Raw genomic sequence first — 16272 nt, forward strand, 5'->3', positions numbered from 1 at the left:
CGCAGTCGTCCCCCTTCGCGCGCGCTGCCCCTCGCCCCGGGAGAGAGAGAGAGAGAGAAGGGGGAGGGAGGGTGTGGGGGGGAAGCGGGCGACGCGGGAGCGGCTGGGGCGGCGGGAGGAGGGCGGCGCCTGCGTGCTCCTCCGCCGCCCCGCCCCGGCGCCCCGCGGCGAAGCCCGGCTCTCCTCCCGCGGCTGCAGCAGCTGCCGGTTCCTCACGGCCTCGGCGGCGGCGGCGGCGGCGCGCTCGGAGCGGCCCTGTGGAGCGGCGGGCCGTGGGGCGGGCGAGCGAGCGAGCGAGCGAGCGAGCGGACGGCGCGCGGTCCCGGCGGCTCCCGTCTGAGGCGAAGGACGAGGGTCGGCGGGGCGGAGGCGGCGACGCAGGCGGCGGCGGCGGCGGCGGAGGCGGAGGAGGTGGAGGAGGAGGCGGCGGCCGCCGGCGCCGCCGGGGAACCCGCTCGGCGCCTCGGCCCCGCGCCCCCTCCTCAGCCCGCGGTCGGTCGCTCGCGCTCGGCGGGCCGGCGCCTCGCCTCTGCGCGCGGAGATGGTGTAGCCCGGTCGCCGGAGCCGCAGCCGGAGCCGCAGCCGCCTCTGCTCGCGCGTCCCCGCGGCGTCCGCCTCCCCGCCTGAGGAGAGACCCTCGGCTCGGCGTCTCCCGCGCCGGGGCAGCCTCGGCGCCGTCGGCACCATGAGGTGAGGGGCGCGCGGGCCGCCGGCCATTGTGCCGCGGCGCCGCGAGCGCTCTGCGTGGACCCCGCCTGCCCCCGGCCCGGCGCGTAGGCTCTCCCTGCTCTTTCCCCGCTCCCTTTTGTCCCTTCGGGGTTCTCCTCCCCTCCCCGCTCCCCCCCACTGCCCTGGCCTTCTGGTTTTGGGGGAGGGGGCCTCCTTCCGTGTTCTCCCAGATGCTCTTCTTCCCCCCAGGATCCCCCTTCCTCTGTTTAATTTGCCTGCTCCCTCCTTCCCCCCAGCCTCGGCTAGCGAAACCCAGGAGATGGGGAGGGGCTCGACCATCGTAGAGTGGTGGTGGCCGACAGACAGGTATTTTCCGTATCTCTGCAGAAATCGCCTGTACTTTTGGTACAAAGCTGCGGTGAATTTAAAAAGAAAAAAAAGAAAAAGAAAGGGGGTGGGGGTGGGGGGTGGGGGAGGAAAGTTTGAAAGGTCTGAAACCGCTGCGGGGAATCAAGTGCCTCCGGTCGGGGTGAAGCCGAGGCGCGGAGCAAGGTGAAATGTCCGGATGGTGGGGAACGGGGAGAATTGACCAGGTTTCCCCCGGCGGGGGCCCGGGAGAGGCTGGGATAAGTTGTTGGAGGTTTGTAAGCCCGGGCGGGGGAGGGTTTTGTTTGGAAAGCCCTGCTCTCCCGTTCTGTAGCAGGCTGTGTTGCATTGCAGCAGGAGCCGCAGCTTTTCCCTTCCTCGGTTATCGGTACGGCGGGTCTTTCCTCCAGCCCCGAAGGGGAAGAATTGGATGGATGTACCGTCGTGAAACGCTCTTTGATTGATACGAGGAAACATATGGTGTGATGGTTTTCGTTTTTTTTTTTTTTTTTTGTTTCTCCAGTTGTGTAGGAGAAGAAAACCATGATGTGGTGTGTCATTCATTGGAGGAACCCCCCCACCCCACTCCACCCCACCCCCCAAGCTTTTTCTAAGCTTGTGTTGTGTCCATAACCTCCTGTTTTTGGATTGGTGCAAGACTTAGTGAGAAAGGGGACTTCCTAGACTGAAGGCTGATCCCATTTTGCAAGTTCATCATCTCACATTAGTAACCAAAAAGCGACGGACCCTATAACGCTACAAATTTAGTCGCCCGACAACGTGGTGAAGTTAATGAAGAGTGTAGAACAAATTCGCGTGGATGAAGTGTAAATATGACGTAACCGAGTTTTGCGTTTCTCCTGAGGCATCTAGCTCTATTCAGTTCATAGTGGCACCTTTCGAACATCCTCCTATCTTTTATGTCAGTTTAGAACGATTAAACATGAGAAGCCCAGCCGTTGCCAAGACCTTTATAATGTAATGCTGAGCGGGAAGCACATCTTAATGGAAATGAATTATACCAATACAACACATGTCACATATCTCAAATCTAGCATGAAGATGTTAAATTGGTCCATTTAAGAAACTACTTTCCCAGGCCCCGCCCCTCTTATGTCTTTGAAGCGTTCTAATGAGTCCGGAGAACCGTTTTCCTACAATCCACATTATGGTGGAGTTTATCATGTATAGTTAAAGGGGTCGCCGCCCCGGCCCCCCATCAAGGCGTTTGAAACACAGTCCCGTTTCACTTCTAAGTGTTTTTGTGGTGTTCGTGTTCGACTTAAGGCTTACTATGAATTTTCCAGATTCCCAAGCGTCAGAATCTTTGGTGTGACATTCCGCTTCTGAATTTGGCTCTATTTTATCAGCTTGTATGTACTACGTTAGAGTTTTCTGACTCAGACCTTAACTGCTGAGCTGAACACTTGACCCCCTCGTCTCGACGTTCAGCGCGTTCGACTCTCATGTAACAACAAACAAGCTCACCTATGGGTTTCCAAGAGAATGGTTAGATAAGAGATGAGCAGTAAAACTAATGCAACGCTTACTTATACTGTCGAACGGAGATAACAACCAAAAAGACACATATATAACATATATATAGCACACCCTCGGAGAGGCCTGTGGATGAGAATTTCCCCAACTCCCTCAGAGAAGATCAGCTTGGGGCGCTACAGTCATGGCTAAAACTGCTCAGTTACATTTTTGTGCATTTTTCTAGTTACACGCATAAACTGGAGTCGCGCCCCTTAAGAAACACTTTACCGCTTAGGCCATACCCTGTTACACAGAAGAAAATTACTATGATTCTGCTCTGGTCATGCTCAATATACATACTCCGTTTTTATTACGCTACTCGTCTCATAAGTAAGTACTTTTAAATGTCTCTCTCTATAAGCCTAGATAGGCTCTCCACTCTCAATACTACTAGAGTGTAAGTATCTCTCCGTTCACTCTTTCTTCCTTAGACTTGTGGCAATCAAACTAGTGGCCCATAAGGACATCTTCAAGCATCTAATTATCTTTTATTGAGAAATACTACAGTTTAGGTCAAGCCGTAGAAAAATCCTTTGTTATGACCTCAGCAGCTAATCATCTACAACGCATATGCTGAAGGATTACTCGAGCCAGCAACCACATAATATATTAAAGTTCGACTGCTCCCAGTTGGAGGAAGGCTGATCTGTCAGTGAACTAACCTAATAAGCTCCCGTCAGGGATGCTTACAATTAAGTTCTAAGTGCTCTCGCAAAAGATTAATGGTAAACTTCTTCTTTTTATATGCAAAGACATACATTTCATTGCTGTATTTTCGTGGGTGACTATAAGGTATAGAGAATCACCTCACCTGCTGGTAGGACATCGCTTTTGAGCCTTTAGTCTAAGGTTGCTAAGACCCTGCGCTTTCACTTCCTCACTCTGAAAAAATAAAAACAAACCAACAAATAAAAAGACTACGTATATAAATGCTCAGAACATCCACTTATGCCCTGTGCAGTGGTGTATCCCATCAAGATGTTTGAGCAGTCTACGGGAGTAGGAGTCTTTTGTACTGACAAGAAACTAGAGCACTTGATTGAATATATAAGATGTTCAAGAAACGACAGATGGTAGAAGTATACTGTGAAGTTTACGACCTACGTCCAAGTTTGATTACAAGGATTAGAAAAGAACATTCTGGATTAGTCTTGCGTACAAACTACTATATTATTATTGGTGGCATTGACTTTATAAACTAGATCTGTCGTCTTGTGAGACTCAGCTTGGCAAGATCCCTGAAAAGTGTTATATGACGAGATACTCTTTTTCTACACATATAGGGTAGATTATCATAGTGGTAGAATCCATGTGGTGGAATAAGAAACCCTTACAGGGTATGACTGCGTAAGAAACCAGTCTCGAGTGATGCATGAACCACCCAGTTAATTGATATCCCTCCAATTTTAGAAAGAAGAATATGCATGCTTTCAAGATAGGAGACAGTGCCTATCTGTTCCTGCATGAGCATTAGTGAGGTCTCCAAATACATGGCTAGACGGACACCTAGCTGCCTTGCTAGTGGACATACTGCTACATTAACCTCCTTATATGAGCAACGATACTACTCTCTAATCCCGGAATTATTTATTTTCTACAAGTTTAATGCTTGACCAAATCTGATATGTGCGTCTTTGTGTTATGCTTAAGAGAGACCATATCTTCCAGGAATTATAGTATGGTAATAACCTTGAGCAGTAAGAGATATATATCTAATATTAAGATTATCCTTATCTAGTATCAGAACTCAGAAGATAGATAGCGATCTTACATTAGTAGTTGTAGGTAGTAATTGTATCTGTTAAGATATCGTGTCAGAACTGTAGTTTGGGTTTAAGTGTTTAGTACTCACAGACGATGGTTAAGAGCCTAATGTCACCTAACATAGCGTCTAATCTAAATACGATGAATGAGGTATACACCTAAAAATTATCTTCCACACTCGCTAGAAGCAACATCGTTAAGAGGCACAATGCCCGCTCCACATTTTGATAAATTCATGAGTCTGATACCTACCTATTCTACACTTAATTTAATTTAATAACGCATGGTAAACAGAGTATAAAAAAAAGAAATGAATTTAGTTTAATTTATATCTTACTACGTGGAGCTATATAGTAGTAGAGTTGAAGGAAAGCAGAAAAAAGCCTCATGCATAACACCGAAAAGTATATTCTACCAAGTAGCGTTTCTAGAAAGATAATATAAAAGGACCAAGCCCTCGCCTCTTGCTAGTTATTTCCTGTGGTCACTACTATCTTCATCACAGGCGTTGGTGACATAGATAGATATGTATTACATTAACAATGAGACGTGTATGAATTTCTATCTATGGTGATGAAGAAAGAGATAGCCTGTGTATCGTGTAAGAAGCTTAGAATTGTGTCAATGACTTTTAAACATCTATGACTAAGGTTCACACTCAAAATTTATATATATATAGAAACTTTTCCTTTTTTTTTGTTAACTAAGAGCAATAATGAATGAGACTGCCATCTGTTTAGCATGGTGTCCTAGTCTCATAACTGATTATGATATCCTATATCTCATAGAACACCTAATCTGTAGCAGCGATTGGATGGCTTCTGCAAAGAACAGACATTATTGTTAGACTAACGCATATTTATTGTGTTCCTGCGCACAACTGATGTTGTGAATGAATATACGCAGAGTCTGTCAACTGAGAACGAGCAGAGTAGGAGTACACAAGAATCCTTCTCTCATGATAGAAAAAGTCTAATAGTAATATGAGTGCGCTTGTCACGGATAGTCCTGCACACAAAACGCTGAACTTAATAGGCCATCCACTTTTACTGTGTGTGAGCGTGAACCTGCATGACCTCAGCATAGAGTCTGTATCCTCATGACCATGCCCAACAGATGCATGCAACAGTAGCCACAACTCAAGCCCTGCCCCATGTAATAACTAACATCAATACACTACATACAATCAAAATACATACTCTAATACTGCAATCTCTCTGACATACTCACGAACCCTCACGCTGTGCCTCCCATGCTCCTCATCCGTGCGCAACTCGCTGGCTGTTCCCTTAGTTGGGCTCGGACTTCCTCCAAGAGTTAACCTCACACTGCACCAGCTGTCTGCACAGCTAAATAAAGCACTCACCTTCCACCCGCTTCTAGTGTAAAGCATCCAGCTGTGCTTCTCCCTTAGTAAACAGCAGCCCTTTGCCACTCAAACTGGTGGAGCCCGGACCTTTAACCCCGTGTAGCCAGTGTTAGAGCCCAATTTAGACCTAGCCGCTCGCATGACTCTCTCTCTCTCTTCGTTCGGTACTTTCAAATTCACGACACACACACCAGATGCCAAGACAACACTCCCCCACCACTATCTTTAAAACACACAAAAGAGATAATAACTATATTAATATATCCCAACGAAACTAAGGGTATAGAAAATACTCACACTTTGATGAAGGTTCTGCGATGCAGCTGAAAATCACTATTTAGCTTTCTTTCATAGACCATATTTGGTGTGTGAGACCTATGTGTCCTCCTCCAATGCATGTCCTGCCTCAGTTTTCAACTGGCCCTCCATCAAGAGTTTAGACAAGGAAATGTGGCTTACCCTCCCCATACTTCTATGTACCCTGTCTGTAGTAGGCATAAGAAGTTGTGAACACTAATGGTTTCTGAGATCTATGTTGTCTTTCCTTAACCTTTAACGATCAACACACTTCAAATGCTGCCTGGACCTCAAAGAGGCAATTGGGAGGGAATATAGGGATTTGAATTTCCATGCTGTTTAACTCTCAGGGTTCTAGTGCTCCGATCGAGTGGAGATGGGACCAGCAAGCCTATTGAAGGTCTGCATTGTAGTGCTGGGCTGACTTAGGCTATTATAGATTGGCTCTCAGCTGCATTCTAACTGCACACGATTTTGGCTTGGTACCAATCCTATCCTTGAAGCTAGGGACACATAACACATCCTCTGTGCGGAGCATATGCGCCCGCTCACATCAATCAATTATGATAAAGCATCTACAGATTTGTCTGGATGCTTTCTTAATGACCCCCTCTCTCCAAGAACTACTAGGCTGTATTCCAATAGCTGACAAATTAAATTCAAGAGCATGTGACATGGAGTGAATTAATGACTCACCAAAGGGTAATTCCCAATTAAATGAAGCCAAGGTTGGGTTCACCATCCAATGTGAGTAGATACAAGCTAACTAAAGAAATAGAGATCGTGTTCGTTCGATGAGCTTCCCTTGTTTAAGATAGCACAAGCAACTCATGTGGTAACACCTCATGGTGTGTCATTCACATAGAATACATATTTTTGTGTTCTCACAGTTTGCTTGCGAACGAATATAGACAACTTGAATATCAAGACATGACGAAATACCCCTCTCGTATAGATGATAGCCAAGGTTACATTTTGCTAACTCAGTAGCAATCTCCGAGATAAGAGATCAGACAGAGAGGTCATCTGTCGTCCTAAGAGACTTCTAATCAGTGACATAGTGCACACTGTCAGCAAGAGCTTCCTGAACATTGACACTACTCCTTCAAGCCAAATTCATCTCTGTCAGAGCGGCATGCTTACAAGCATGTGATGAGGAAGAATCCATGTAGTGCTCAGTAGCAGACAGGTATAGTCTTGTGCATAGTCTATTGTGTCATTCGAGACTAGTAGAGGTACTGATAGAGTCAGAAGTTTTAGCTCGCCTTTCACCTAACATTTTCGTGCTAACTAGATGTGGCATGAGTGAGATAAATAAAACCAAGGGGAAGAATCTACTACTAGCTTGCACTCTAAACTGTATTGACTTCCCAGACGATATTGGAAATTGTAGATGCCCTAGAATATCAGTAAAAAAGAAAATACAGAGTATTTACATGCCATGTCATCTGTTGCGCTCGTTCGCTGTTTTGTGTATATGTTTGGGTCTTGAAAACTTTTAGTACCAGTAAGGTTAATTGTGGACTGACCTTCTGCTCTATTATTAGATATAACGAGTTCTGCAAGTAGTGTAGTGAGGCTAGGCGTGGATGGGGTGAGTGCTCTGCAGCATGATACCAGAAATCGGCTCTTCCTCTCAGCCAGCGCTGGTCCTCTAGTTACTTATTACCTATGTACATAGCAGCGACTCGGTTAATGAGGGACCGAACTGTATCACGTTTCAATGAGGAGTATGAAAATCAGGTTAATCTAGAACCGTCATTCCGCATTAATCTTGTACGAAGTGAACTTCAAGCTGGGCTAAAAAGAGATAATCACTCTATGTACAACAGACAGTTGTACACAGATCATATAGATGATCTAACGTGGATGTCCTATAGTATTTTCACATGGAAAGATTGATTAACCACTTGTGCGTGAATGAGTCTTACACATACTCGCTTTCTAACCGTCTCAATGAGCTCGCGGCTGCGCAATCTTATTTATGCACCGATCTCTCTTGCTGAAAGGCTGTGATTGAAATTTACATGGGTGCTTAACCATGTCTCTACATCAGGATAGGCTGTAACTATAAGATATATATGTTCAACACATAAAAGAAATGTACAGTAGATTAGACTATAGCCACATTTTCGAGCGTTATGTAATATATTAGAAACTTGAGCGAAAAAACTGAGTTTATGTAGAATAGTCATATCTACCGCTCTTATCTCATATTTTTTTAAGAGTAGAATAATATTAAGCTCTATTTTTAATGAAGAGTTTTGCATTATGGAATGTTATGAGTCAATAAGTTTTAATAATATGTCTATATGTTTCAGTAAGGGTGATCGGCCCCTCTCACTCGAATCTGGGCAGGTTACAGACTGATTGTGCTGCTGTCATGGGTGGGTGCTGGGAACTGAACCGGGACCTCTGAAAGCAGCAGTTCTCTTTAACACTTCTATTGCATCTCTCTCGGCCTACTCTATTATTTGCTCTATTGGAATACAGCATATCATATAGTAATTACCCATAACGATGTGGACTGGAAGGTTAGTTAGAGAAACTTTCAGAATTGTCCTCTTCTTCCACCCAGTGTGTACTGGGGGATCAACTCAGGGTCGATCGCTGCACTCCTCTCTGAGCTAACGTGCTTTTATGCTGAAATAACGCAATATAGCTATGTTTGTGTGGTGAAGACATAATGCCTGGCTATGCAGATGAACTCACGGTTGTGCCTGGTTACATCCTCTTGTCTCAACTTAGTATATTTTCTCCGTCAACACAGGAAACTTCTTAGGATCAATAGTAAGTGGCTAAATGGCTTAGTGGTGATTCTAAATTATTAGAACTTATATTTTCAACAAATTAAGCAAATTATTCTCACCGCTCTTATAAGATCTAGTATCAGGTGATACTTTAGAAACACTAGCTTTAGATCTGTATTAACTGGCTAGTATAAGACGTTAAGGAAGCAAACATCTGTTATAAGACCGTGTGCACATGGCTGCCCACACAATGACATCTCCTGAGGTCCTGTGATCCACAATTCTGTCTTGGTCCAGAAAGAAGATGCCTTACCTGGTAATGCAGTGCAGCGCTTGGTACAACTTGTATGTTTGGTGGACTGAGGTGAAATTCCTAGGATACTGATAAACCGTTAGGTTACCGACACCCTCCGCTGAGTCTGAATCCAGTACTTTGGTTCAGATGGAAGCCTATGTATGTATAGAGTATGAGGCGCAGAGAAAGACTTAATACTTAAATATGGATAGCTGAGTTAGAGCTCACACAGAGAGCACAATGCACCATACATACCACCAATATAAAGTGATATAGACACGCACACTTTTGCATTATGTATGAGGAAAGCGACAAAGAGAGCCAGCTCACTATTCCTCAGTGATACTTTCTGTAGCATCGTTTAGTCCCTAAATTGTCTCCCCCTGTCCTCCCTTAACCTACGTCTCTTGCTTCTCCCTGACCTCTGACAAAAGACCTTTGACTACTCTCCCTGCCTATATCACTCCACAACATCTGTAGGACTCCTTCCTCCCACTCCCTCTATCCTCCCGGTGCCTCGCGCTCCCAATATCTCTTCCTACCCTCCCACATATCCCTCCTTCGAATAGAACAGTTCTACTGTTATTCCTGTGTCCTAAATAAGGATTGCATATCAGAAAATACTATTAACTCCCAAGAACATACCACATAGAATGGAACCCAGCGGGATCCTAACGATTTTCATGGATACACGCTCAGAGGATTTGACAACAGTAGTTAAATATAGGCTTGACCACGCAAGCGAAGTTTACTTGTCTTATATGTTTCGAGATTTGTTTATGCTTTTGTGTGTATGATACTCAGTCATATTTCTCTTATGGAAGTCCTTACCGCTTGGCTGACCTCAATCGAGATCCAACCTATAGCTATCGTTAATGGTAGTCATCGGCTTATGGAGCTGGCCGATCTTGATTAGGACATTCTGAGATACTGGTTTACTGTGTGGTACAGATCCTCTACACCTAGTGGTGCTGCCAGTATTTGCCTCGAGATGTAACTGATTTGATGTATCTGATAAATATATATAACTAATATAAACATTAAATCTCCTAAGACAATATCTACTTAAACTTTATCTAGCTATGGGATGTTAGTAGGAAGTATGTGTGAGTCTTCAGCTATACATAATTCACCAGAATGCACTCTAAAGGCCAGAAGGTGCAAGAGTCACACCTCAAAGTGATTTAAGCCCGTGTTTGCTATATAGCTACCCCTAGCTGGAGGACTCATTCTGAGGAACTAGAGTTCTCTGAAGAGCACCAAGCCTGAGCATCTCTCTAGTCCAGAAATGGGTGCTAAAGAAACTTTCAGGTAGACAATTTTCTGCTTCTGCATTTTAGACCAATGAATCGACTATTCCCAGACATAAAGGAGTAGTCACTCTGGAGGCGAGAGGCCTAACTCCCAGTTTGCTGTGTAAATGGGTTCCTTGACTTTATCTCGTAACAAGATATCTTGAAAGATCGAACGTAGGATATGTGATATTCCTACTGTATCACCGATTCTTTTAGTGTCTGTATTAACAAGAAGATGCGTCCAAGAGACATATTTGAGCAAGCGATAGACCACTATAAAGTTATCTCTATTATGTGCTCTAACTGTATGTGTGCGCATCAGTACCTGGTTTTTTCTTTCTTCAGGGTGCACTTGTAGACTTCCACGTTTTGCTAATGGTGAACTTCTTCTGAGCTGGAGGAGTGGAAGTTTCAGGAAGTCGACACTGGAAGGATCGTATTAGAGAGACTCTTGTTGTTGTCATCCACTGGAAGATTGGGACAATCGAGTCAAGAGGTTGTCCCTACTGACCTCAGGATCGGCAAATGACATGCCGCAGTAAAATACTATAAGACTCTAGGTTGCTTACAAGTCCAGTACCAGTCATCTAGTGTGAGAACTCGGAGTCTCAACACACTCCATAACACCTCCTATTTAAGCGTTATCGCTGCCTTTATTACAGATCATGACAAGGAATTTCACTGTTACGGATGCTGGGTTAGGATCAATCAGGCATACTCTGACACTTGATTCCCAAACTCATTCCTCACACACACAATCAGTCTGTAGAGCAGAATTAGACCCATAGCTTGAATCTCCTATCGAATTCCAGTGTGGAGAATAACCAACCTGCTTCGGGCTCTTACGATCTAGAGACTGATAGAGACTAAAAGGCGTGTGCCACCACCATGGCTCTCAACTGTTTGTACCCTACAATCCCTAAGTATGAGCTCTCTTTTAAAGAGAAAGAAATAACTAGTTTAATCAATTTATTAAGAAAAGTAATCTGGTACAATATGGATAGATAGAACTAAAAGTTACACTCCTAAGTTCACGATACTTAGCACGAATTTTTAATAGGAAAAGAGTCACTATCCATAATTGGAAAGTAACTATGCTTCATATCTAGAAATTTAATTCACTACAAATGCCTCCTGAATGTGAAAACGTTTTTCCTCTCCTCTCGTACTCTACTGAATCTATAGATAATATGATACAGGCGCCTAACATAAGCAGCATAATCTCAGATACCGTGAAATATCTGCTTGGTCATCATGCTTGAAAGCATGTAATTCTAGCACTGAAGCTAAGTATATAGAAAGTAGAAGAAGGAACTACGCATCTTGGAAGTCGAGCCTCTGGCATATGGAGGGGCACCTTCTCCAATGATTAGGTTGATCATGAGCGAATCAATATCATATAGATTATATAAGACTAAAGAGTAATGTGAAACTTTATATAATATTTACTTATAGATTATCTGAATATCAATTCATAGATAAAATTGAAATAATTTCTGCCCTCATGCAGAAGATCTAGCAGTATATGGATTATGGATAGAGCATTTTAGAGCTCCTGGTATTAAATCTCACTGTGCGTCACATCTATAAAATGGCGGACGCTATCCGAGATGTATGTAGAGTGACAATGCGCTCTTTGAATATATCTTAGACAAGTCGTGAACATCTTATAAGATGTTCATCGATGGAGAGATGTGTGACATAAACGTGTTGAACCTGGTCACATAATGAATCCTCGTCCCCAACTTTCCAAACATGCCCAGGTGGTGATGCACATCTTGTGTGATTCTTAGCAGCGTTGAGAGTGGGCAGCAGAATGCCTTGTACAGTGGCCCACAAGCTCACTTCGGAAGTGGTACAAAGGGCAGAGTTCGCAGCACCTCTGCATCGAGTTTGGAGGCCAAGTGCACTTCTCTTCTTACCTCAGAGAGAAAGCTCAAGGACAGAGGCTCGTGGTCGAATAAAACTCAACAGAGAAGAGAAAACTCCACAAACCACAAATAGCTCGGACAAAACTGAAACTTACCACCATAATGCACTCAGGTTGAAACTAATGCACCTGTAGGCGATGTAGGAAATATATGTGATAGAGAGATAGAAGGATAAGATCCATAAGCCTCCCTCCTAATATTACATCGAGAAATGGTTATTAGTCTGTAGTATATAGTGGGACATATCAGGAGTGAGATGAGACGTGACCCGAGAAAATATGAGCGACAGCAGAAGATCTATTACCTGAATGGCTTACCCAGTCATTCGGTATGTTGACCTCTCTGTGAGAGATACGGAAGAATGAGTATGTAAATATTGTCCTGGTATGGCCCACGAGCTGCTTTAATGGTTACTGGTTAATGATATTGATAGATAAGGTATGCCATTGTTTGAATCATATAGTGCCTCAGAAGATATAGAGTCTTACACTTCTATATTCTCACGCTCCCTAAGGCATATATTGCTGTTCACGCATTATTTATCTAGTTCCTAGAGCGTAGCCACAATACCAAAGAAAAAGCGTCGTATACATGCTGTCCTCGTCAATATAGTTGACCCCTGTGCTCCTTAATTTGTTACATATATATAATAATTGACACAACCACTGGCTTCATGTTTCATTAATGAAGAGGGACTGAAGATATAACACTGGGCTGATTTTTCTGGGGAGCTAGCTTTGGAAACGCTTAGGTTGAAACCTTGACAGTGGTGCCTTTGAGAAGCCTGAGCAAGTTATAGAGTCTTATATTACCGCTAAATTAACGATAGTTAGTTTCCTTGTTATAAATAAAAATGAGAGGCTGGCGAGATGACTTAGCAGGTCTAAAGGTACCTGCCACCCAGCCTGCTGACCTGAGTTTGATCCTAGGACCGTCCTGGTAGAAGGAAAGAACAGCCTCTGTGGGTTGTGCTCTGACCTCCTTCTGTACCTGTGGCACACACTCCCCCTCCCCAAAAGTTCTAAAAACAATAAATAATGATGAAAAGCCACCAATAAAATGTGATGAAGCACATCTATAGGCTCTTTAGAAAACTGTTTCGTCTGAGTGCTGTTTTCCTTGAGTCTGTTTACAGTAATCTCAGATACCACTGAGAGTTTTGTCTTGGGAATAAGATAGCCACGATGACATTTTTAGATGAACTGTACTTTTCCAGTGGAAAAGGCCTGCTGGAATACCTGATCTTGGTAACAGTGTGTTCTTATAGTTCTTTAGTGGTTATTTTAGGATTCCTTTTGCCTTTCTAACAAATTCTGAGAGTCTCTTGAAGCTCCATGTTAAGACCCTTTTATCTGTTTTGTCCTCTCTTACATTTTCATAGATACATTGTTCTGAATTCATTGATTGTTTTAGTCTGTTATTCCTGTCTAGTCTGTTATCTCTACAGTAGTCAGATATTTCTGATTCGGATTTTAGCTCAGCCTTATCCTTTGCAACTTTCCATGTCTTCTGTTGCTCTTAGAGTTAAAGAAATAAAGAACTTTTCTTTACCATGGCCTCAGTCCTGCATGATTGTTTCCTCACTGTGATTCCAAAGTTAGCAGACTAGCCCAATAAGATAAATCCCCCAAATGACTTATAAATAAAGACATGCTTGGAAATTACCCATCCCCTTGTACTTGGCTTAGTGAGGGATGACGTAAGAAAAATCCTTCGTGAGGCTAGGGACTGTTTTACATATTTGTGGTTGATTTCTTTCTAAATAGTGCCAGTCACACATGCTAGTTGAATTTCCTGTAGTATTTATACTTCTTAGTTACAAGAGATTGCCAATGCGACTTTGTTTTCATTTAAAAATGTTGAGTTTTGGAGCTGAGGATTGAACCCAGTACCTTGCTTAGCATGCCCCTGGTATTTTTACTTGTCAAATCATAGTTATATTATGTTTTGGAGTGCAGTAGGATGTTTGATATATATGTGAAATGATTAAAATAATACCAGTTAACTGTCGCCTTGCTTGATGTATTTTTGTGATGGTATATTTGAAATACACGGTATTATTGACTAGAGTTAACCTGCTGTACAGTAAATCTCATGCCCCACTATATTTTGTATTGCCTAAATAAAGTGTGTAGTGGGCCACCATGTGACCTCCTCCCTTTCCTTTTAAGAGGTCACATCCCTCCTCCTTCCGGCCTTATAACCCAAGGTCATGGGTGGAGCAAAAGTGCCTCTTGTTCTGCTTTATGGGAGTTGCCTTTGAATGCCATCTTTTAACTTTATATATTCTTCTAAATGTGGAAGTTTTCCATCTTGCGGGGCAGGTAGTCAGGGAATTACGTCTGTGAAAGACAGCAAGATGATTCAGGTAAAGGTGGTTGCTGCCAAACCTGAGGACCTGGGAGCAAGCCCCAGAGCACAAGTGGCAGAAGACAGGAACTGCAGGTTCTCCTCTGACCTTCCCACCTAAGAGTGTTCTGGTGGGCACTCACACACACACACAGACTTGAAGAAATTAAAGTAAGAACAGTCTGTGAGACCTTGTCTATCCCAAATCTCAATTTCTTTTCTCCATAAAGTAGGGTTAATAATTAGTTGCCATATTTTTGAGACTTAACATACTAAGTTTAGGAGATTTCTGTATTTAGAATTCTCGTGTGCGTGTGCGTGCATGCATGTGTGTGTGTGTGTGTTAGTAAATCTGAGTTTTATAAGGTGAGCAGTAGGCTGGGAACCCAGAAGAGTTGGTGTTGAGTGATGGGGTGTTGTTCAGTAATAGAATATATGTTTCACATGTGCAAAACCTAGCTTCAACCCTACCACCGGAGGATGTTAGAAAAAGGAATAAGTTGATTTTGAATCTTGAGTCGGGAATTTGTGGATATGCCTAGTATGTTAGAAAGTCGGATAGGACTCCTGTGTTTGTGTTTTCTATCCTTGACTTGTAGATAAACACCTTTACTTTATGCTTCTCTGATCATAAAATTCTGGTTTTCTATTAACATGATACCCCCAGTTGTTTGAGGCAGGGTCTTACTATATGCACGTCGCCTAAGTTCCTTAGCTTCTTAAGTACTAGTGTTACAAGTGTGTGCCACCATGCCTAGTAATACATTTTCTTTTTATAAGAATTCCAACCATATAGGATTAAGGGCCTAACATTGTGTTCCTTCTGTAGTAAGGTCTTATTTTGAGATACGTTATAAGTCCGAGCTTGAGTTTTCCATCTGGTTATATATCACAACTTTGGTCTCATTCATCTCTCACTTTGGTTTGACAAGTGGTCTCATGACAGATATAGAAGGAAATTTGTGTATATGTCTAAAAAACATGCAAAGAGTCAGGATAAAGCTACTAGCATTAATAAATGCAGAGTTGGAGGGTCTGAGATCACACAAAAAGCAATTTTGTTTCTGTACACCAGCAATGAGCCATTAAAAAAGAAATCAAGAAAAGCAGTTTCATTTGCAGTAGTATCTAAAAGAATAAAATGCCAAGGAGTAAATTGAATCAAGGAGTTAAAATTTGTTTTCTGAAAACTGAGAATTTTCTGGAAGAAATAAAAGATCTAAGTAAGTGAAAACAGATAATGTTGAGGACATTGATACCCCAAATGATGCATATGGACACTGCAGTCTTTTCAAAATCCCAGTGACATTCTTTGAAATCCAAAATTGATAGTGGAATTTCAAGGGACCCAAAATAACCTTAAAAAGCAGAATTAGAGGATCTATATGTCCAGTTTCAAAACTTACTAAAATGGGCTGGTGAGATGGCTCAGCTGGTCAAGACATTTGCTATCAAGACTGGTGACCTGAATTATATCCCCAGGACCCACATGGTAGAAGAGATTTTACTTCCTCCTGTAATTCTAATGTATACACACACACACACACACACACACACACACACACACACGAAAACATTTTTAGAAGTCGTACTGAAGTGCTACAGTGATCACAATACTCCAGTCGTGGCATAAAGACAGACCTACAGA

The 16272-nt window shown here is 43.1% G+C and overlaps 1 protein-coding gene across 9 annotated transcripts in view; it reads left to right on the top strand.

Annotated features, from left to right (window-relative positions):
* Positions 1-450: 450 nt before the first annotated feature.
* Enah (ENAH actin regulator) overlaps positions 451-16272 on the top strand; it is a 115049-nt gene continuing 99227 nt past the window's right edge. For 8 of the 9 annotated variants that reach the window (XM_037211166.1, XM_037211169.1, XM_037211171.1 and 5 more), the window contains exon 1: positions 697-1035. In XM_037211166.1, coding sequence (XP_037067061.1) covers positions 989-1035 — 47 coding nt within the window. In that variant the 5' untranslated portion in view covers positions 697-988. The other variant, XM_028858999.2, reaches the window with a different exon arrangement.

The sequence above is a fragment of the Peromyscus leucopus genome, chromosome 15, assembly GCF_004664715.2.
Source record: "Peromyscus leucopus breed LL Stock chromosome 15, UCI_PerLeu_2.1, whole genome shotgun sequence".
Taxonomy (NCBI): domain Eukaryota; kingdom Metazoa; phylum Chordata; class Mammalia; order Rodentia; family Cricetidae; genus Peromyscus; species Peromyscus leucopus.